General features: G+C 45.1%; 1 protein-coding gene across 1 annotated transcript in view; it reads right to left on the bottom strand.

The window, feature by feature from the left end:
* Window positions 1-21860: 21860 nt before the first annotated feature.
* LOC126106283 (atherin-like) overlaps window positions 21861-24228 on the bottom strand; it is a 68565-nt gene continuing 66197 nt past the window's right edge. Inside the window, exon 2 of the mRNA XM_049912504.1 lies at window positions 21861-22268. Within this exon, the coding sequence (XP_049768461.1) occupies window positions 21861-22268 (408 nt within the window). The remainder of the gene's footprint in view (window positions 22269-24228) is intronic.

The following is a 24228-nucleotide window of genomic DNA, read 5'->3' on the forward strand; positions in this document are numbered from 1 at the left end:
AATAATAGATAAAATAAAAAAATAAAATCCATAAGTTTATATAAATGTAGTCAACAATATAACACAGGAATCAGCTAAATTTTTCAAGTAACTCCTCGACAGGATAGAAGGAGTGACCTTAGATTGGAAAGCGCATGGATTACTGCTAAGATTTTTTAATTCTTGTGGTAGTTTATTGAAAACGGATGCTGCATTATACTGCACACCTTTCTGCACAAGAGTCGAGAAAGTGCGATACAAATGCAGATTGGATTTCTGCCTAGTATTAACAGATTGAAAGCTGCTAATTATTGTAAATAAGCTGATATTGTTAATAGGAAACGACAGTAAAGAATATATACATATTGCGAGGCCACCGTCAAAATACGCAGGCTTGTGAACAGGGTCGACAAGAGGTTCACGAACTTACACCACTTATTGTCCGAACTGCCCATTTCAGAGCCGAAAATATCCTTTAAGAATGGAAAGAGTTATCCCAAAATATAATTCCATACGGCATAAGATAATGAAAATAAACAAAATAGACTACTTTCCGTGTCGACCTATCACTTACTTCAGATACCGATCGAATAGCAAAAGTCTTTGTACAAGATCCTGAACGTGGCCTTTCCACGACAGTTTACTATCTATCTGAACATCAAGAAATTCCAACTGTTCAGTTTCACTAATCGTATGCCCATTCTGTGAAATTAAAACATCGGAGCAAATTCTTTGACAAGTTAAATTTCTTGGAAAACAAACCGCCGTTTGAGTCTCGTACAGATTCCCGTGTGGAGGACTAGTGATAGACATCCCTGGGGTTGTGATGCAGCTGAATGAGTTGGAAATAAATAAATCGCCAGGTCCCGATGGGATTCCAATCAGATTTTACAGAGAGTTCTCTACTGCATTGCCTTCTTACTTAGCTAGCATTTATTGCGAATCTCTTGCCCAACGTAAAGTCCCGAGCGACTGGGAAAAAGCGCAGGTGACGCCTGCCTATAAGAAGGGTAGAAGGACGGATCCTCAAAATTACAGACCAATATCCTTAACATCGGTTTGCTGCAGGATTCTCGAACATATTCCCAGTTCGAATATAATGAATTTCCTTGAGACAGAGACGTTGCTGTCCATGCATCAGCACGGCTTTAGAAAGCATCGGTTCTGCGAAACGCAACTCGCCCTTTTTTCACAGGATGTCTTGCGAACCATGGATGAAGGGTATCAGACGGAAAGCGTTTGACTCGGTGCCCCACTGCAGACTCCTAACTAAGGTACGAGCACATGGGACTGGTTCCCAAATATGTGAGTGGCTCGAAGACGTCTTACGTAATAGAACCCAGTACGTTGTCCTCGATGCTGAATGTTCATCGGAGGTGAGGGTATCATCTGGAGTGCCCCGGGGAGGTGTGGTAGGTCCGCTGTTGTTTTCTATCTACATAAATAATCTTTTGGATAGGGTGGATAGCAATGTGCGGCTGTTTGCTGATGATGCTGTGCTGTACGGGAAGGTGTCGTCGTTGACTGACTGTAGCAGGATACAAGATGACTTGGACAGGATTTGTGATTGGTGTAAAGAATGGCAGCTAACTCTAAATATAGATAAATGTAAATTAACGCAGATGAATAGGAAAAAGAATCCCGTAATGTTTGAATACTCCATTAGTAGTGTAGCGCTTGACACAGTCACGTCGATTAAATATTTCGGCGTAACTTTGCAGAGCGATATGAAGTGGAACACGCATGTAATGGCAGTTGTGGGGAAGGCGGATAGTCGTCTTCGGTTCATTGGTAGAATTTTGGGAAGATGTGGTTCAACTGTAAAGGAGACCGGTTATAAAACACTAAGCGAGCGTTTGGGATCCCTATCAGGTCGGATTGAGGGAGGACATAGAAGCAATTCATAGGCGGGCTGCTAGATTTGTTACTGGTAGGTTTTATCATCACGCGAGTGTTACGGAAATGCTTCAGGAACTCGGGTGGGAGTCTCTGCAGGAAAGGAGGCGTTCTTTTCGTGAATCACTACTGAATCACAGCCCAGCAGCCTGCGCCAAAGAAGATCCCACGACTGACGAGCTGTCTTCTGCGCTGGGGACGCAACCTTAGAAGGCGACAGGTTGGTGAAAGGAACGGTTAGGGACTCTTATTCAATCTCTCCAGATCTCTCCAGCTTCCAGATATGACTTCCAAAGGAGACGCAAAATTTATACTTTGTCCAATCATCAGGTATCTTTCCATACGTCCATACTATGCCCACTGTTCTATACAGCTACTGAACTCCGATAGGTTCTGCGGATTTCATCATTTCCACTATGATGTCATCTACTCCAGCAGCCTTGCCATTTTTCGTTTCTAATACAGCTTTCTGTACGTACAACATCTGCACATCTCTTTCTCTTTCCTTTGCGATTGTGATATTTCTTTCGTCTCTGTTTCATCACGTTTTATTTCATCTCGTTCTTCATATAATTTCTGGCCGTATTTGAACCGTGGTGCGCCTTTTCTGAAACAGCAGCTCTTTGGCACGACTGTACTACGACCTTTGCCCCTGTTGTGATCTGGCGGCGGTTGTTTGCGGTCGGCGAGATGGTCGTCTACTTCAGACATTTGTCACCACACGATTTGCAATGGACTCGACTAATGTCTGGAGTAGTGCTGGAGGGAACTGGCCCCATGAATCCCGCACGGCTCTCCAAAAATCCATAAGAGTGCGATGGGATGGAGACCTCTTCTGAACAGCACGTCGCAAGGCATCCCACATATGCTCAATACAATTCATTTGTGGTGAGTGTGGTGGCCAGCGGAACTGTTTAGACTCAGAAGGGTGTTCCTGGAGCCACTCTGAGCAATTCTGGACGTGTGGGGTGTCGCATTGTCCTGCTGGAATTGCCCAAGCACGTCGGAATGCGCAATGGACACTAATAGTTGCAGGTGATCAGACAGGGTGCTTACGTACGTGTCACCTGTCAGACTCACGTATCCAGACGTATCAGGGGTCTCATATCATTCCAACTGCACTTCCCTGACACCACTACAGAGCCTCCACCAGCAGGAACAGTCGCCCGCTGACATGCAGGGTCCATTGATTCATGAGGTTGTCTTCTTATCCGTACTCGTCCATCCGCTCGATACAATTTGAAGCGAGACTCGTCCGACCAGGCAACATGTTTCCAGTCATCAACAGTCCAACGTCGGTACTGACGGGCCCAGCGATGTCGGAGATTTGATGTTTTACCGGATTCCTGATATTGATGTTACAGTCGTGAAATTGTCGTACGGGAAAGTCTCCACTGCATCGCTACCTCGGAGATGTTGTGTCACACCACGTTCAAACTCACTTAAATCTTGATAACCTGCCATTGTGGCAGCAGTCACCGATCTAACAACTGCGCCAGACACTTGTTGTCTTGTATAGGCGTTGCCGACCGCAACGCCGTATTCTGCCTGTTTACATATCTCTGTATTTGAATACGCATGCCTGTACCAGTTCCATTGGCGCTTCAGTGTATAATCTTCCCATCCTCAAAATTCTCTTCTATTTCTTTTCAGAATTTTGCTCAAGGCATTTTCTTAGCCAATACTATCATTTTTCTTACTTATGTCTCTGTTATGTTCCGTTCTGTGTTTGAACCATTCTCATCATCCGTCATTTTATTGACATCCTTAAATCATTTCCCCTTCTGAATGGGAATCGTTAGACCTTCTTTAAATTCGTTGGGGAGTAGTTCATCATTTACTACTTCGTTAAGAATATATGTTAATTTTCAAATGATAATCTGCCAGAGTTTTCGGCGTAATTCTACAGGACTTCTTGTTTTTGTCGATGCTGTCGCAACTAATATTTCTAGTAGCTTCTCACTTTCGAAGCCTATCATGATACCTCTGCTTTCTCCTTCTGGTCCTCGTGTCAAATATCCCATCAAGCGCTTCGTCAACAGATTGCCCATCGCAAGTACACCCTAAGACAAAGAAAAAAAATCAACGAAGTAATAATCCGAATGTGATCTACCTGTGCAGACAAACAAATAATTACAACTTCAGAAAAATTGGACGATTTATTCAAGCGAAAGAGCTTCACAAATTGAGCATGTCAATAACGCGTTGGTCCATCTCAGGCCCTTATACAATCAGTTATTCAGCTTACCATTGATTGGTAGAGTTTTGGATGTGCTCCTGAGGGTTATCGTGCGAAATTCTATCCACTGGCGGATCGAGTCGTCAAAATCACGAGATGGTTGGAGAGCCCCGCCCATAACGCTCCAAACGTTCTCAATCGCGGAGATATGCGGCGACACCTCGCTGGCCGAGGCAGGGGTTGACAAGCACGAGCAGTGGATACTCTCGCCGTGTGCCGGACGTCGTTATCTTGCTGAAATGCAGCCTCCAAGACGGCTTGCCAAGAAGGGCAACAAAACAGGGCGTCGAATATCGCAGGCGTAGCGCTGCGTTCTAAGGGCACCGCGGATGACAACGAAAGGGGCCTTCCGTGAACAGAAATGGCACTCTTTGATAACAGGATCTCAGTTTCATCGTATTTATGCTAAATTTCTCGCCTTTTCCAGTTGCATTTTACGCCAGTTTTCTATTCAATGTTCAGCCACAGACGACTATGAGAAGATTTTCCTGTAACATGCCGCCGAAAAAGACTGCGAGGACTCATAAAATATTGTTGGTGCACATGCATGTTTTACTTTTTGAAAGTGTAAGAGTTGTATTCAGACTTTTCAAAAGTTCATAAAAGCGTTAAATGCCGCACGGGGTAGTCGCGGTGTCCAGAGCATCTTGTCATGGTTCGCGCGTCTCCCCCCGTCATTCTCAATGGAGAGAAATCTTCCGAAGTAAGAGTGATTTCAGGTGTGCCGCAGGGGAGTGTCGTAGGACCGTTGCTATTCACAATATACATAAATGACCTTGTGGATAACATCGGAAGTTCACTGAGACTTTTCGGCGGATGCTGCTGTAGTATATCGAGAGGTTGTAACAACGGAAAATTGTACTGAAATGCAGCAGAATCTGCAGCGAATTGACGCATGGGGGGAATGGCAATTGAATCTCAATGTAGACATTTGTAATGTGCTGCGAATACATAGAAAGAAAGATCCCTTATCATTTAGCTGCAATATAGCAGGTCAGCAACTGGAAGCAGTTAATTCCATAAATTATCTGGGAGTACGCATTAGGAGTGACTTAAAATGGAATGATCGTATAAAGTTGATCGTCGGTAAAGCAGATGCCAGACTGAGATTCATTGGAAGAATCCTAAGGAAACGCAATCCAAAAACAAAGGAAGTAGGTTACAGTACGCTTGTTCACCCACTGCTTGAATACTGCTCAGCAGGGTGGGATCCGTACCAGATAGGGTTGATAGAAGATATAGAGAAGATCAAACGCAAAGCAGCGCGCTTCGTTACAGGATCGTTTACTAATCGCGAAAGCGTTACGGAGATGATAGATAAACTCCAGTGGAAGACTCTGCAGGAGAGACGCTCAGTAGCTCGGTACGGGCTTTCGTTGAAGTTTCGAGAACATACGTTCACCGAGGAGTCAAGCAGTATATTTCTCCCTCCTACGTATATCTCGCGAAGAGACCATGAGGATAAAATTAGAGAGATTAGAGCCCACACAGAGGTATACCGACAATCCTTCTTTCCACGAACAATACGAGACTGGAATAGAAGGGAGAACCGATAGAGGTACTCAAGGTACCCCCCGCCACACACCGTCAGGTGGCTTGCGGAGTATGGATGTAGATGTAGATGTAGAAGTTCGACTGCTCCCTCGGGAATGGGTGTGTATGTGTGTGTGTGTGTGTGTGTGTGTGTGTTGTCCTTAGCGTAAGTTAGTGTAAGTTAGATTAAGTAGAGTGTAAGCTTATGGACTGATGACCTCATCAGTTTGGTCCCATAAGACTTTACTACAAATTTCCAAAAACGTTAAAATAAGACACTGATTCAATATACATCGGATAGACATGTAAAAATTTCAGGATAAGATACTCAGAACATTTAAGAGAACTGAAAAGTGATAGCACACATTCCACATTTGCAGACCACCACATTAAAAACAACCATCAGACCTCCAAAAACTAAAACACAGTAACCATCTGCACCAATTTTTAACAATAAAAGAAAATCACCACATCCTAAAAGCTGTCACACAGGACAAAAAAGTTATCAGATACCAAACAGTACTACGTGGGGGTTGGGTTGTTTCGGGGAACGAGACCAGACAGCGAGGTCATCGGTCTCATTGGATTAGGGAAGGATGAGGAAGGAAGTCGGCCGTGCCTTTTCAGAGGAACCATCCCGGCATTTGCCTGGAGTGGTTTAGGGAAATCACGGAAAACCTAAATCAGGATGGCCGGACGCGGGATTGAACCGCCGTCCTCCCGAATGCGAGTCCAGTGTCTAACCACTGCGCCACCTCGCTCGGTCAGTGCTACGTGACAAAACAGTATTCAGTACTCCAAAGACGGCCGCTGTTGTCGAGCGGTTCTAGATGCTTCAGTCCGGAACCGCGCGACCGCTACGGTCGCAGGTTCTAATCCTGCCTCGGGCACGGATGTGTGTGATGTCCTTAGGTTAGTTAGGTTTAACTAGTTCTAAGTTCTAGGCGACTGATGACCTCACATGTCCCATAGTGCTCAGAGCCATTTGAATCATTTGAAGTACTCCGAAGAACACACATACACACACACACACACACACACACACACACACACAACGCAGATTGGAAACAGTTCAAAGTTCGCGGATGTCAAACCCAAAGAAAACAGTAAATAAACGATAGTCGGAAGCACATTAGAGACGTAAATTTGTGCAGTGCAACGCGTGTCCAAGCCACAGCAATACAACAGGGTGCAGTATTTACATACGAGCAGGGGAAAACGAGAGTAAACACTGTCAAAGTGCGAAACGTAAACCATGAACAGCAAACTACACGAAATGGTTCGCCATACCTAAGCTTCACAAAATTTTTATCGATGTCCGCAGGTTCAGCTCAACTACACAAGAACATGTTTGGTACATAAAAACAAACTTGTTACAGCTAAGGACGAGCAAAATACTACAATGGTAAGACCGCAAACGTGCAAATGCCACGAATTTCTCCAGAGTATAGATTTTAGAGGTTGGACAATAAACAAAAGAAACCAATGCAGACGATTTTCTAATTCGCTTCATGTTTGCAGATGACGTGGTGTCCTAATTTAGACCTGTGGCTGATTTCCGTTGACAGCCGCAGGCCACACTCAATGTGAAGCAAAAGGTTAAGTGCACAAACAGTTTAATGGACAACTAAATGTGACGTATCATATTCCTTATCCCGAAAAAACCTGTATTTCAGGAAAATAATGAAATACCTACTGAGACTGCCACGGCTGTGCTGCAACATTTGAGAAATAAAAGAAAACAATAATTTGTGTACTTGCAAGGAACCGGATCCATCTTTAACTCATTGTCAAAATGACGTTTTAAGAAGGTTAATTTCAAAAACACAGGCCAGAATGTAACGGCACCGAGACTCTTTCTTTAAAAAAATGAAGCACTTATCATTATTATAACGCATGTTTTGCAGTACGTTTGGTATATGTTGTACCAGAAGTAAGAGAGGACCTTAAAGTTTGTCAAGTCTCTGAAACACTTGAGGACATAGCGATAAATTCTACCATCTTACCAACTCTTGCTGTATTTAACAGGTTTGCCACAAAAGTTCCCATATGTATGGATACTGTATACAAACATTCATGGTGATTTTTAAGTAAAGGCAACAATGAAAGCCGAAAATGTTTCCCTTCAAAAAACATTACTTGACTCTGAACACAAGTCACAATTTTATTTTGCTACGAGATACTGTAATGATTAACCAAATGGGTTGCAAATGGGGAACTGGACCACTGTTTACATATTAGAATATCGGGAGAGCCGGCCGGTGTGGCCGAGCGGTTCTAGGCGCTTCAGTCTGGAACCGCGCGACCGCTACGGTCGCAGGTTCGAATCCTGCCTCGGGCATGGATGTGTGTGATGTCCTTAGGTTAGTTAGGTTTAAGCAGTTGTCAGTCTAGGGGACTGATGACCTCACATGTTAAGTCCCATAGTGCTTAGATCCATTTGAACCGTTTGAACCAATATCGGGAAAATATTACCACCTTTTAATCAGCTTTAGAACAAGATGATAAAATTCAAATGAAAAAAAAGAAAAAAGAAAAAAACAAGAAAGAAAATTAATTCAGAATTACATGTCTAATAAACAAAATAAATACTGACTGTAAATGCTATCATGAGAATAAATAACAGAGACAAGAACGTTCATGGAGATAGTATCAACAGATGTCACAAGATCCTAGGACAGGTTGAAATTTGAGAATTGGGCTGAATCGGGATTGAGAACTTTTATTTATGTATTAGCTGGCGCTGTCTCAAGCACAACACTAGGGAAGGCCTGCGTGGAAGGGGGAACAGTGACACCAGCTTCGATGAGTGTGGGGAGGGGAACGGCAAACGTGCTGCCAGCTGGGGAAATCCATACACCATACTTTTGACTTTCTATGAACATCTACAACGTTTAAAATGTAGTCCGCCTGAATCCATTTGAACTGAGTTTCAAAATTGTCCAACTACACAACAACGGAGACGGTAAAAGTCTAGATAAAGGCCAGTGGCGTGCTTATGTGTTAAGTGTAGCAGGGTTGTCGACGCGCACTGTGAAGTGTGGCGGGAATGGAAAGCTGCTGGTTCTGTGTAGCCAGAGACTGCGTGGCGGGTAGGTGACACATTTGGAAGCAAGGAACATTGTAACATTTCCACATCAGCACAGAAATGAAATCAGATAAGTATTCGGCAAAAACCTGCTATGTTCTCAGGTTCCACTGTAACCACAACCTCAAAAATTGCAACGTACTCGCAAGATCCAAATCTCACAAGTGTGTTATTAGGATGGTGGTGGTGATTAAAAATAGTGATATCAAAGACTTACCAAGCAAAAGCGGTAGAGAAGATAAAATTTAATGTAAACAATTTCTCTTCTATAAAAGTTCTCCTCGTATTATCAAAATGTAGAGATACATAGTGTCAATAAAACAGTTTGTAATATTGACTATGCTCCATATGACGAGAGAAGAGCTCTTGACAGTTGACACAGCCTTGGCGCACGTGCTTTGCGCATCCACAACAGCCAATCACATCGTGATCTTTTGTTTACGTTACTGTGGCAACGCCCCAGTGTTGCCATAGTGCCGGCCGAAGTGGCCGTGCGGTTCTAGGCGCTGCAGTCTGGAACCGCGAGACCGCTACGGTCCCAGGTTCGAATCCTGCCTCGGGCGTGGATGTGTGTGCTGTCCTTAGGTTAGTTAGGTTTAACTAGTTCTAAGTTCTAGGGGACTAATGACCTCAGCAGTCGAGTCCCATAGTGCTCAGAGTCATTTGAACCATTTGAAACATTGTTGCCATAGTGCTGGGCGACCGCTGCTTTCAGTCAGTTGCGCCACGTGCTACGTTCAGGTTCGTGTGTATACGTGTGCATTCCCCTACTTCTGTGAGTTTCTTGCCATGTGTATAAGTGGAAAAGTGTGTATAAGTGGAAAATGGCTGCCTGCAGTGCAGAGAAGAGGGCTTTTGGGAAAGGAGCTACGCTGAAATCCCAAGCACAAGAATTTATATTGAAAGGGAAAGGTACAGTGGTGCACCTTTGATAGCAGTGAGTAAAGTGATGGACACAGTGGCAGAAGCATTGAACATCTCTACAGCGACAGTGAAGAGAGTCACAAATGATAAAGAGGCTGCCAGTTCAGCTCCAACCCGTGTTATTCTGACGTCTGGAAAGTCAAGGAAGAGATCGTGTCGTGTGACTGAAACAGACAACTTTGACGAAAGTGCAATCAGACAACAACAAAAATGATTCAAATGGCTCTGAGCACTATGGGGCTCAACATCTGAGGTCATCAGTCGCCTAGAACTTAGAACTACTTAAACCTAACTAATCTAAGAACATCACACACATCCACGCCCGAGGCAGGATTCGAACCTGCGATCGTAGCAGTCACGCGGCTCCGGACTGAAGTGCCTAGAACCGCTCGGCCACCGCGGTCGGCAATCAGACAACACATATACGCGTAATACAGCAGGAAGGAGTATCCGACACTTGAAAAGTTGATGCATCACTGTCAAATGGTTCAAATGGCTCTGAGCACTATGGGACTTAATATCTGAGGTCATCAGTCCCCTAGAACTTAGAACTACTTCAACCTAACTCACCTAAGGACATCACACACATCCATGCCCGAAGCAAGATTCGAACCTGCGACCGTAGCGGTCGCGCGGTTCTAGACTGAATCGCCTAGAACCGCACAGCCATCGCATCGCTGTCGGACAGTGGTTTGTTCACAGGTAGAACGACATGTCTCGCCATTGTTTTGAAAAAAAATTGGCTTCCGTTGCAAAAAGTTCTCTGGACGAAAGGTATTAATGGAATGCGGAGACATTTTAGCATGGAGATGTCGTTTGCTGCGCGAGTTGCTAGCAGTGAGTCCGGAAAATGTAATACGCATTGACGAAATATGCGTCGTCGTGCGTCATACACGTACCGTCGCAAGGACTATGAGTGTGCCAACTGGTGAGGGAGGGCGACTGCTTAGAGCTCACGCTGGCTCCGTGAACGGCTTTGTGCCCGGTGCTATGATGATGTCACAGTTAGAAGAAGAAAAAGACTGTCGACTACGACGAGGAGATGAATGCAGTTACATTCAAAGACTGGTTCGTTACTCGTTTGCTACCAAACGTCAGTTCTGGTAGTGTTTTTGTAATGGAGAATGCGTCGTACAATCAAATAAGGCACCAACCACTGCTGCAAGGAGAGACGAAATAGTCAGCTGGTTGAAAGATAATCAAATAGTCTTTGAACAGAACACGCGGAAAGTGGAACTTCTGGAATTAGTGAAACGATACAACCCACAGAAGACGCATTATGTGATTGATACATTTAGCAGACAACCGCGGCCTCGAAGTTATACGTCTTCCACCCTCAAAGTTATACGTCTTCCACATTATCACTGCCATTACCACGCAACTGAACTCATCTGGGCTCAATTAAAAGCAGATGTTGCGGAGCGAAACAAAACCTTTGCGTTGCGAGACACAGAGAGGCTGGTAAATGAGGGTGTCACACGAATAACGCATTCGGGAGGACGACGGTTCAATCCCGCGTCCGGCCATCCTGATTTAGGTTTTCCGCGATTTCCCTAAATCGCTCCAGGCAAATGCCGGGATGGTTCCTTTGAAAGGGCACGGCCGACTTCCCTCTCTGTCCTTCCCTAATCCGAGAGGCCGATGACCTCGCTGTGGTCTCTTCTCCCAAACAACCCAACCCCCAACGAATAACGCTTGAAAATTGGAAGAACGTCGTGAACCACGTGTGGAAAGAGATTACAAGGTCAAACATAGAAGAAGGCGTAAGGGAAGAATCCGTTCATAATATTATAATTTCCTTATCAGACGATGAGGACAGTAGCAGCGAAGATACCGAAGACTGTGTGGTCATGACGGGAGATTACCAATCAGATGACGATGATCTTGGGGTTTCCGTTCTCCCGCACGAAAAATAGAGGTGACGTCCTTATTCGATATTTCACATGTAACATTTGTGCATCTTGATCTACTTTGTTAATGTTGAATATCTGATTGTGTGTAGTTTTCATTTTGGCTGGAACCATAGTCGTGGTAATTCTTTTAATGATGATACGGCCGTTTGGCGGTAACAGTTTTTATTTTATTATTATACGTTCCAGAGTTCGCCGATAGGTCATTTTCAAGTACAGAAACTTGTTGCAAAAGATATCAAACTGGTATAAAATACAGAGAAATCTGAACCGTATAACAATAAAATTAAAATTGTTGCTGTCAAATGGCTGCAATATCATTAAAGAAAATATTTTCATGTGTGTCTGTGTAAGGTAACAAACACTGGTAGCGCATGTGAAAAAATATTCCATAAAGGAACACATCGGTCAGCAGAATGCTGCCCCTACAGGAATGCTGCAATGAGTGACGCGGCATTGTTAGGTTCTGAACGAGCCGAGTGTTGCCGCGTGCCGAAGGGGTTGGGGGGTGGGGAGAAAGGTCTGTCACGCCGCTCCCCCCACCCCCCACCACCACCCCCCCGGCCCGCGTTGACCGCCCGTGTCGAATACTGGCAACTGCTGTCAGAGCTCTTCTGTCCACGTACGGAGTATAGTCAGGATATGTTAAAAATAAATTTTTCTCAGGGAACCTCTTAAGAAAAGGGCGAAGGGGTGGTCGGTCGTCTTATACTCAAGTAAACACATGGTGTATACACGGAGAAAGAAAAAAATTCCCGGATTTTTTCCGGTTAAAAATACACTTTTACCGGCGTTCTTCCATGTTAAGTGACAGTATACTTTCACTCGGAACTGTAAAACTTATCATTCTTTTGAATGGTTACGGCCCTAATCTGGTTATGCTAAATAAGCAATAAATAAATACGAGGGACATTTCATAGATAATGCACAGGTTGGTATTACGGTCGATTGTTTGATAAAACAGCAATCAAAATTACGTCAGATATAGTTGGGAGCTTCTTGCAAGCAGCACAAGTTTTTGTTTTTTCGCTGTGCACTCTAACATAAAACTGGCGAGAGGTAGAACAGGACCCTGCAGAGGTCTCGGGTACTGTGACTGTTGAAGACCAGAGGTCGTACATCAAGGTCTAAACTTAACACAGCAAAAAGCCGACAGAAATCCACAGGTGCGCGAAGTGAAGTTTGTGGTGACTTTACAGCAGACCGTAGTACAGTTTCACGTGGGTTAATCGTTTTCGTGGTGAACGTATGAGCATAGACGATAGACCAAGATCCGAAAGGCCAAAAACGTGAAACGAAGTGAGAATCTTGTAGCATATGTTCTTCAAGAACATCGCAGTGTGACTTTAGAGAAACTCTCTGAAGCCACGGAAAATCCCTCAACATCAGTATTTCGTGTTCTGAAGAATGATGTGAAAAAGATAAAAATTCCTACAGGATGGGTCCTACATTGTTTGACTGCTGAAGAGAAGCAGATACGCCTGGACACTGCAACCTTGGTCAAACAACGGTTCGACCGTGAACGTCTAGGATTCTTGGGTCGATTTATCGCTGTTGATGAAACGTCGATTAGGGACTTGGAACAGGAGTTGAAAGCACAATCCAATGAGATGTTTCCAGAATGAGATTTTCACTCTGCAGCGGAGTGTGCGCTGATATGAAACTTCCTGGCAGATTAAAACTGTGTGCCGGACCGAGACTCGAACTCGGGACCTTTGCCTTTCGCGGGCAAGTGCTCTATCAACTGAGCTACCCAAGCACGACTCACGCCCCGTCCTCACAGCTTTACTTCTGCCAGTATCTCGTCTCCTACCTTCCAAACTCTGGAAACATCCCCCAGGCTGTGGCTAAGCCATGTCTCCGCAATATCCTTTCTTTCAGGAGTGCTAGTCCTGCAAGGTTCGCAGGAGAGCTTCTGTAAAGTTTGGAAGGTAGGAGACGAGATACTGGCAGAAGTAAAGCTGTGAGGACGGGACGTGAGTCGTGCTTGGGTAGCTCAGTTGGTAGAGCACTTGCCCACGAAAGGCAAAGGTCCCGAGTTCGAGTCTCGGTCCGGCACACAGTTTTAATCTGCCAGGAAGTTTCAAAGAACTAATTCTTTGAATCAGGGCCGGCCGGAGTAGCCGAGCGGTTCTAGGCACTACAGTCTGGAACCGCGCGACCGTTACGGTTGCAGGTTCGAATCCTGCCTCGGGTTTGGATGTGTGTGATGTCCTCAGGTTAGTTAGGTTTAAGTAGTTCTAAGTTCTAGGGGACTGATGACCTCAGCAGTTAAGTCCCATAGTGCTCAGAACCATTCGAACCATTTTCTTTGAATCAGTAGTCACAATATAATTAAATCAAAGCGGCAATTAAATGAATAATAATAATAATAATAAAAGCAGTTCATCGAGGTTATTACTTGTCTCTGAAAGGAAATTTTCAACACAAATCTCCATACAGAAACTGAGTTCAGGGTGAAATAATGACTCCACTCAGGAAACATTACATCTCAGTAAAAATATAACAATTTACCTCTCATCTGAGAGGGAGTTACACCTAGATGGCATAAAAGAGTTTCAGAGACGTTGGGATTCAGTCATAGAGAAGGAGGAAGACTATACTGAAGGACTGTAAAGAGAGACAAAAAAATAAATGTGCACGTAAAAAAATTGTGTGCATTAGTTTTGAAATGTCCCTCGTAAATACAGTAGGAAGATAACAGGTCAAGCAGCATGAGAGCGCTGTCCGTGTAGAGAAGTATAGTGCGTTCAAAATTACACTACTGGCCGTTAAAATTGCTACACCTCGAAGATGACGTGCCACAAACGCGAAATTTAACCGACAGGTAGAAGATGCTGTGATATGCAAATCATTAGCTTTACAGAGCATTCACACAAGGTTGACGCCGGTGGCGACACCTACAATGTGCTGACATGAGGAAAGTTTCCAACCGATTTCTCATACACAAACAGCAGTTGACACGCGTTGCCTGGTGAAACGTTGTTGTGATGCCTCGTGTAAGGAGGAGAAATGCGTACCATCACGTTTCCGACTTTGGTAAAGGTCGGATTGTAGCCTATCGCGATTGCGGTTTATCGTATCGCGACATTGCTACTCGCGTTGGTCGAGATCCAATGACTGTTAGCATCACAGACAGGAGCGCCTGCGATGGTGTATTCAACGACGAACGAGGCTGCACGAATGGCAAAAACGTCATTTTTTCGGATGAATCCAGGTTCTGTTTACAGCAGCATGATGGTCGCATCCGTGTTTGGCGACATCGCGGTGAACGCACATTGGAAGCGTGTATTCGTCATCGCCATACTGGCGTATCACCCGGCATGATGGTATGGCGTGCCATTGGTCACACGTGTCGGTCACCTCTTGTTCGCACTGACGGCACTTTGAACAGTGGACGTTACATTTCAGATGTGTTACGACGCGTGGCTCTACCCTTCATTCGATCCCTGCGAAACCCTACATTTCAGCAGGATAATGCACGACCGCATATTGCAGGTCCTGTACAGGCCTTTCTGGATACAGAAAATGTTCGACTGCTGCCCTGGGCAGCACATTCTCCAGATCTGTCACCAATTGAAAACGTCTGGTCAATGGTGGCCGAGCAACTGGTTCGTCATAATACGCCAGTCACTACTATTGATGAACTGTGGTATCGTGTTGAAGCTGCATGGGCAGCTGTACCTGTGCACGCCATCCGAGCTCTGTTTGACTCAATGCCCAGGCGTATCAAGGCCGTTATTACGGCGAGAGGCGGTTGTTCTGGGTACTGATTTCTCAGGATCTATGCACCCAAACAGCGTGAAAATGTAATCACATATCAGTTCTAGTATAATATATTTGTCCAATGAATACCCGTTTATCATCTGCATTTCTTCTTGGTGTACAAATTTTCATGGCCAGTAGTGTAGTTGAGACTTTTGACGCTTGGCACACCGGACGGGAGGCGACACAACTGCCCAGGCAACACCAATGGGGAGCCGCCTCTCCCTACCACGGTGCCAGCGATTCGGTTGGGACAGCGCTCCTGTGGCCACGCCCTGCATAAGCAAAGCCACGTTGTGTCGCACGTTAGATGCTTATCTGCGTTCGTCAGCTCTCACTGTAAAATGGTATTTTCTGGCTTTGCAGCCGTCAGGTATTGTCAACATGTGTTTGGTGTTTGCGTTGCATTAATAACAACAGTGCACCACGTCTGAACACGAGGTTCGCATTAAAAGCCGTCGTCCAAAACACGATTACCGGCTGTGAAGATAACGTTCTGCTGCAAAATATTCCTCCGAATTCGACAATAGTAATGGACAATGGCATACCACTCTGTTGTGCTTCATAAAGCTCCAACAATGCAGTGGACATAAGCGGATATTTTACTCTGGATAGAAAGAAATGTTCCATTGGATAAAGTTGAACGTGGCATCTATATGGCAGAGTCAAAGGAACTTGTAGTGCTGCATAAGCCAAATACTCCAGGCCACCAGGTCGACGAGCTAGCTAATACTAAAGGGCATAGTTTCATCAGTCTTCTTCCGTATTATGCTCCTTTAAATCCTATTGAGGATATATGGGCCTCGGTGAAAAGTAATGTAGCGAAAAACAAAAGAAATTTACGTCCAGTGAGGCAGTAACACTGACAAAAGCAGCCACTGCAAGTGTTGCACCACAGGACTGGCCTCGAGCTGTCGACCATATCGAGAAGGCACTTGACAGAGACAGTAATACGTAACTCTCTTTTTGCCGTGTTAAAACCGGAATCTTTTGCTGAAAGAGAGCACAGCGTCACTAACATTCTAACGCAATTTATAAAGAAACTGAGACAGAATCTTGAAACAGAATAATATTAAACTGGCAATTTAAGACTAGACGGTCAATAATTTATGAAAAATCCCCTTCTCTTTATAAGAATCAACTTGTAAAATCAACGTGTAACTTCTTCACTTATATTTTTGCAAAACACACAGAATGTCTCGCTTTACCAGCTATCGACCGTCCTTAAAAATTGCATTATTTCACTGAAAAAATCTCTAGTTGCTTGAATATCGTGTCAGGTAGGGAAACTTCACATATTAATCATATGGCAAAATACTCTCCTCCTTGCGTCCTATCATTTGACAAAATTTTGTTTTGATATCTCAGACAGTTTATGAGATATGAGGCATATTCCATTTCCTCGAGACTGGGGACAGATAGCGATACCTTCCACGGTTTAAAGGATACTCAATGTGTTATCTATATTTCATGCGCAGCAACATAAGACGTAACATGCACCAAACGCAAATTCATAGCGACCATTATTTTTGACTGTAAAGTTAAGAATTTCATGCAGTAGTTACCTGATATCGAAATATCACAATAACTACACTGAAGAGCGAAAGAAACTGGTACACCTGCCTAACATCGTGTAGGGCCCCTGCGAGCACGCAGAAGTGCCACAACGCGACGTGCCATCGACTCGACTAATGTCTGAAGTAGTGCTGGAGAGAACTGGAACTGATCCTATGAATCGTGCACGGCTCACCAAAAATCCATAATAGTACGATGGGATGGAGACCTCTTCTGAACAGCACGTTGCAAGGCATCCCACATATGCTCAACAGACTTTATGTGTGGGGCGTTTGGTGGCCAGCGGAAGTGCTTAAACTCAGAAGAATGTTCCTGGAGCCACTCTGAGCAATTCTTGATGTGTGGGGTCTCGCATTGTCCTGCTGGAATTGCCTGTCGGAATACACAATGGACATGAATGGCTGCACGTGATGAGATAGGATGCTTACGTACGCTTCACTTGTCAGACTCGTATCTAGTCATATTAGAGATCTCATATTACTCCAACTGCACACGCCCCACACATTGCAGAGCCTACACCAGCTTGAACAGTCCCCTGCTCACATGCAGGGTCCGTGGATTCATGAGGTTGTCTCCATGTCCGTACATATCAATCCACTCGATAAAATTTGAAGCGAAACTCGTCCGACCAGGCAACATGTTTCCAGTCATCAACAGTCCAATGCCGGTGTTGACGGACTCATGCGAGGCGTAAAGCTTTGTGTCGTGCAGTCATCAAGCGTACGCGAGTGGGTCTTCGGCTCCGAAAGCCCGTATCGGTGATGTTTTGTTGAATGGCTCGCACGCTGACACTTGCTGATTGGCCAGCATCAAAATCTGCAGCAATGTGCGGAAGGATTGCACTTGTCACGTTGAAGATTCTCTTCAGTTTTCATTAGTCCTGTTCTTGCAGGATCTTTTTGCGACCGCAATGATATCGGGAATTTGATATTTTACCGGATTCCTGATATTTTCGGTACACTCGTGAAAATCCCCATTTCGTCCTTAACTCGAAGATGCTGCGTCCCATCGCTCGTTCGCCAAGTATAACGTCTCGTTCAAACTCACTTAAATCTTTTTCTAATAATTTCCGGGTATGCAGCCGGATCCCGTCGACATTCTGCCACGATATTTCGGCCCAGAGACGTCCGGCCATCATCAGGTGAGTACACAACTACTGAAGAGCCCAGGTGCAGTCGCGGTATTTATGCCGAATCTCGCGCATGTGAAATGTACTGGCATCCTACAGCGCATGCGTCAGGTGTTGACATGCGCAGCATAGCCGAGTTGTACGTGCTGCCCTCGGTGGTGGAAATAAAGGTTCATCTAGTCATTGAGTATCGAATGACACTGTCGATTCCGCTGTGATTGTATAATTTTAATAACAGGATTCCAATTTTTATCCAGCTGAAAGCCGTTGTCACGATTTATAAGATTATTGGCAAGACGTATTTCCACTGATTCCTTGATTACGGAATCCCAAAAACCGGAAACCGGGGATAAAATTTTTGTTACATTGTATTCCATTGAATGTCCCAAAGAAATACAGTGCTCTGCTACTGCCGATTTTGACGGTTGCCGCAGACGGGTGTATCTTTCATGTTCTATACATCGTTCATGGACAGTTCTTGTCGTCTGGCCAATATATGCAGCGCCACATTCACAGGGAATTTTGTAGACGCCTGCCTTCTTCAGTTGTAAATCGTCTTTAACGGATCCAACCAGGGCCCGGTTCTTAGCTGGTGGACGAAAGATAACCTTGATTTTATTTTTCTTCAGTAATCGGCCTATTTTCGACGACACATTCCCGGCGTATGGAAGGAACGCAGTTGATTTAAAGTCATCATCTGCGACCTATTCTACAGCAAAATATCTGGCCTCGTTACTAAAGCCGTATGTGGGTAAGTGTTGCCACCATATACGGAATTCCGAGGATTTTGTCAGTCGCTTGAAGGATGTCAAGCTTAGCAGCTCGGATTTATTAGTCAGCTTTGATGTGGTCTCACTTTTTACCAAAGTGCCTTTAATGGAATCATTACATCTTATTGGTAACTTATTCAGTGCAGAAATGACGGCCTTGTTTGAACATATACTCTCCTCAACGTACTTTTTATTCAATGACGAATTCTTTGAACAAACAGACGGCGTCGCCATGGGGAGCCCTTTGTCGCCTGTGGTAGCTAATCTCTTTATGGAGGACTTTGAGGAGAAAGCACTTGAGTCTGCTGTTTTAAAGCCTACAGTCTTCTGGCGGTACGTAGATGATACTTTTGCTGTATGGCCTCATGGCAGACAGGAACTGGAGAAATTCCTTCATCACTTAAACTCATTACATGAGAACATCAAATTTACGATGGAGATTGAAAAAGAGGGCACTTTACCATTTCTAGACGTGCTAGTACGCCGTAAAAATGATGGGTCATTAGGACATTCTGTGTACAGGAAAGCGACTCACACAGATCTGTATCTCCAGGCGTCAAGCTGCCATCACCCAGCACAAACAGCCGGTGTTCTCAGTACCTTAATACATCGAGCGCATATAATATCGGATGATGAAAATCTCCACGCAGAATTAGAACACTTGGAGAAGGTTTTCAAAGAGAATGGCTACACTTCTCGCCAAATACGGAAGGCCATGCGCAACTATCATAACAAGAAGCAACGCACTGAAGACGCAGATGATGACTTTAAATCAACTGCGTTCCTTCCATACGCCGGGAATGTGTCGTCGAAAATAGGCCGATTACTGAAGAAAAATAAAATCAAGGTTATCTTTCGTCCACCAGCTAAGAACCGGGCCCTGGTTGGATCCGTTAAAGACGATTTACAACTGAAGAAGGCAGGCGTCTACAAAATTCCCTGTGAATGTGGCGCTGCATATATTGGCCAGACGACAAGAACTGTCCATGAACGATGTATAGAACATGAAAGATACACCCGTCTGCGGCAACCGTCAAAATCGGCAGTAGCAGAGCACTGTATTTCTTTGGGACATTCAATGGAATACAATGTAACAAAAATTTTATCCCCGGTTTCCGGTTTTTGGGATTCCGTAATCAAGGAATCAGTGGAAATACGTCTTGCCAATAATCTTATAAATCGTGACAACGGCTTTCAGCTGGATAAAAATTGGAATCCTGCTATTAAAATTATACAATCACAGCGGAATCGACAGTGTCATTCGATACTCAATGACTAGATGAACCTTTATTTCCACCACCGAGGGCAGCACGTACAACTCGGCTATGCTGCGCATGTCAACACCTGACGCATGCGCTGTAGGATGCCAGTACATTTCACATGCGCGAGATTCGGCATAAATACCGCGACTGCACCTGGGCTCTTCAGTAGTTGTGTACTCACCTGATGATGGCCGGACGTCTCTGGGCCGAAATATCGTGGCAGAATGTCGACGGGATCCGGCTGCATACCCGGAAATTATTAGAAGAAGAAATACGCCGGGAAAATTTCAGAAGTCACATCACTTAAATCTTAATAACCTGCCATTATAGCAGCAGTAACCGATCCAGCAACTGCGCCACACACTTGTTGTGTTATACAGGCGTTGCCGACCGCAGCGCCGTGTTCTGCCTGTTCACGTCGAGGCGTAGCGCCGTAAAACGATCCTGCCTTGGAGGCGGTTAAGTGGGAGGTGTGTCTCAGAGCTGGATAGTGGCAGATGGAGACGCGAGACTGGACGCGCACGTAGTTTATGTGTCAGCCGATAGAGGACAATACTGGATAGGGGAACCGTGATTTTAGTTTCGATTGTGCCCACTAGAGTGATCTAAAGTAATAGAATGTTTTTCATAGACTGTTCTAATATTTTCATAAAGTGTTATTAGTTCTTTTTGTGTATGTAAAATGTTATAAATGTGTTTTAGCAGTATGAATGATGCGTGAGTGTGGTTTAAGGTTAATATGAAGATAATTGTTTAACGAGTTATGTAGTAGGATTTAGTGTGGGAACATTTCGAAGAAGGATGGGTATAGAGAATGGGGATTTTTGTAGAATAGATTTTTAAAGTAAGTTTATGGTAAAGGGAAAGTTAATTCAGGTATAAATAACAATAGTAAATAACTTTATGCATACACAAAACTTCAGCATATTAGATAATTACGACGGTAAAAAGTGCAGTCGTTAGGTTTACTATTTTGCAATTGGTTATTGGTGAAAAGCGCGGACTGACGCGGGAGTGTTGTTTTGCGATTGGCTGTTGAGTAAACAGACCAATGGAAGAGCAGTATTCTTCGCGCGCCTTTCTCTGCTGGTAGAGAAGACAGAGAATTCTAGAGAGGAGTCGAAGCCTAGCCATGAAACAGATCGGACGTGTGTAGTAGTAGTTCCGATGTAAATGATAAGTTCCCGGATCTAGCAGTGTTTCATACATCAGAAGTATTGGAAAGTGACGGCATAATTATTCCAATGTGTGTGTAGAAATTTCGGAATTTTTAAGTGAATTTTGTGACGAGAAAAGACGTATATTCCGCGTGGCGTGTTGAGCAGGTCGGTGGCCAAGAACTGTGATTGCATTAGGTACCGACAGACTTAATATTTGGCGAGCATTCTCAATCAAAAACGATCAGTATTTTTGTAGCTATTACGTTTTCGGGAAATGCTAACGTGACTGAAAGGGATTGCGAGAGATTGTGTTAAGACTAGCACGGGCTTGGCAGTGATACTTGTTCACCTAAGTTTCAGAATATATTAATTGAGGACAAAACTTGAAACCTTTAATTTCGTGTGAAAACTTTCTCCCGAAACGTAGATTAGTGACTTTAAATGCAGCCCGGTTCACGTCGAAGTACAGTAGGTTTCACTCGGCTTTCCTTCTGATGATCTGCTGAGACAATGTTCACAGGTAGGTGCAGGTTCCGTCTAAAAGGGACGGAAAGAACCGCGCCGCCGCAACGTATCTCTGTATTTGAATAGGCATGCCTATACCAGTTTCTTGGTAGCTTCAGTGTACTTCTAAACGCGCTGTAGAGCTGACCTGGTTGTGGGCGGCGGCGCCTTCCCGCGCCGCGGCGGCGACGCCTGGACGCGCTTGGAGGGCCGCAGCGGCGGGGGCGGCGGGGGCGGCGTCTCGGAGGAAGTGTCGGTGGCGACGCTGCGGCAGCTGACCACCGGCGCCGCCTCCAGCGCGCCGCGCACGGCCTCCAGCTGCCGCCTGGCGTCCTCCAGACGCCGAGCAGCCCCCTCCGCCTCGGGGGGCGGCGTCGGAGGCGACGGGGGCGGGACCGGCGCCCGCGGGGGCGAGAGGGCGCGCACCGCCTCCAGGTCGGCCAGCTGCCGCCGCTGCGCCCGCAGCGCCACCTCGGCCTGCTGCAGGGCCGCCGCCGACAGGCAGCGCGGGGGCGGCGGGGGCGGCCTCGTCTCCTGCGGCACGCCACACAGCCGCCAGTCACTCCAGTGCGCTCCACATTCGGTACGAAATAGGATGTCAAATTAAACACCTTTCAGCCGTCTAGTTTTCAAACTTATTTTATTTGGCTACCAGTTTGAGCGTTTTACTATGCTATCTTCAGGCCCCTGACCGACGTGTAGGAAGATACCGCGTCGGTTCTGATCAGAATAGAGGCCAGCAATACTGGTATTGCTAGATATTTGCTACAGTGATCACTTCAACCATCATCTACCGACCGTTGGCCCCTGTTTTGATCACAACCGGATTCTTCCAACACGTCAGTCAGGGGCCTGAAGATGGCGTAGTAAAAGGCTGAAACTGGTTGCCAAATAAAATAAGGTTCAAAATTGAAGGCTGAAAGGTGTTTAATTTGACATCCTCTATCTAACAGCCTAGTCCCGCAACCATCTCTAAAAAGACGGACAACGTAAGACTCACGGCATACCATGCTATTTACTCTGATAGATAACATTCGTGTAATAGGAGCAAAGAGCATTGCAAAGTTACAATAAGCGATAAACGGTGTGGCAGTTTGGAGTGTTGAAGACGGATTCGAAATAAATGTGGCGAAAACAGAAATGATGGTACTCCGAAATGGAGGAGGAACACCTGCATCAGCCGAGATCTTCATACGGGAGGGAAAACTGAAAATCATACTAGACTTCAAATACCTAGGGGTCACAATACAAACAACTGCAAAATGTTTCACAAAACATGTAACAGAGGGCTCTGAGTCTGAGGACTATGGGACTTAATATCTATGGTGATCAGTCCCCTAGAACTTAGAACTACTTAAACCTAACTAATCTAAGGACAGCACACAACACCCAGTCATGTAACAGAGAAACCAATGCAAGCAATAATGGCAATGCATGAAATACAATACATCAGATGGCTTAGCCTAGAGAGACCAATGGCACTATTCCGAGCCAAAATCTTCCAAATACTGACGTACGGCGTAGAAATTATCGGACCACGTGTTACAGTAGAAAACTTAACGATACTAGAAAGAGTGAAGGCGACCTACATAAAGAAAGCAGTAGGAGTGTCCAAAACAACACGATCAAGACTTGTATACCTGCTGGCGCGGGAACCTTTCCCCACTGAAGACCTGATGCTACCCATCAGCAGCGCTTTCGAAAGTCTACTTAAAACAATGAAGGAAAAAGGGAAGACGTACCTGCAGAATTTTGCAGCACAGGCTCCATGACTGACCGAACATGGACAAACGACAACTTCGAAATGGGACACGTGGCCAACAGAATGGCAGCCCCTGGTTTCCACCAGCTTATTTGCAACAACTCGTCGTACCGTGAAGTAAACGCAATGTGTAATTGTGAACTGTGTCACACGTTACGATATAGAACCCTGTACGAAAAGGACACGGTCAACAAGTTACTGTGCAAGTCACAGTAGTGTCGCAGAGGAAGCCGAGCGGCACAGTCTCCGTGGTGCAGTGGTCACGACACCGCACTGTTGCAGTGTCTCGATATACTGGCACCATTTTATGAAGTCCTCTGCTGTCGAAACGTCCTTCAGGAGTAGGGCTCGATACATGACCTCAGCAACACCCTTCATGAGATGTGAAACCTTATCTTCATCCTTCATTCTAAGCTACAAGACGTCTTGAATGTAGGATGCTGTAGTTTCTCCTGCACGCTGTGCCCTGCACTTTAATTTATCTTCAGCCTTGCACTTCTGTCGTTGTGTGTCGCCGAAATACTTGCGCAGTTCCGCCTCGAATACTTCCCAGCTTGTCAATTTCTCCTCGTTGTTCTCATACCATTGCTTGGCAGTGCCCTCCGAGTAGAAAAATACGTTAGGCAAACACACGGTGTCATCCCATTTGTTAAATTTGGCTATACGCTCATATGCCTTCAGCCACTTGTTTGCATCTTGGCCATCGTCACCAGAGAACCCGGAAGGATGTCT

The sequence above is a fragment of the Schistocerca cancellata genome, chromosome 10 (genome assembly GCF_023864275.1).
Source record: "Schistocerca cancellata isolate TAMUIC-IGC-003103 chromosome 10, iqSchCanc2.1, whole genome shotgun sequence".
NCBI lineage: Eukaryota > Metazoa > Arthropoda > Insecta > Orthoptera > Acrididae > Schistocerca > Schistocerca cancellata.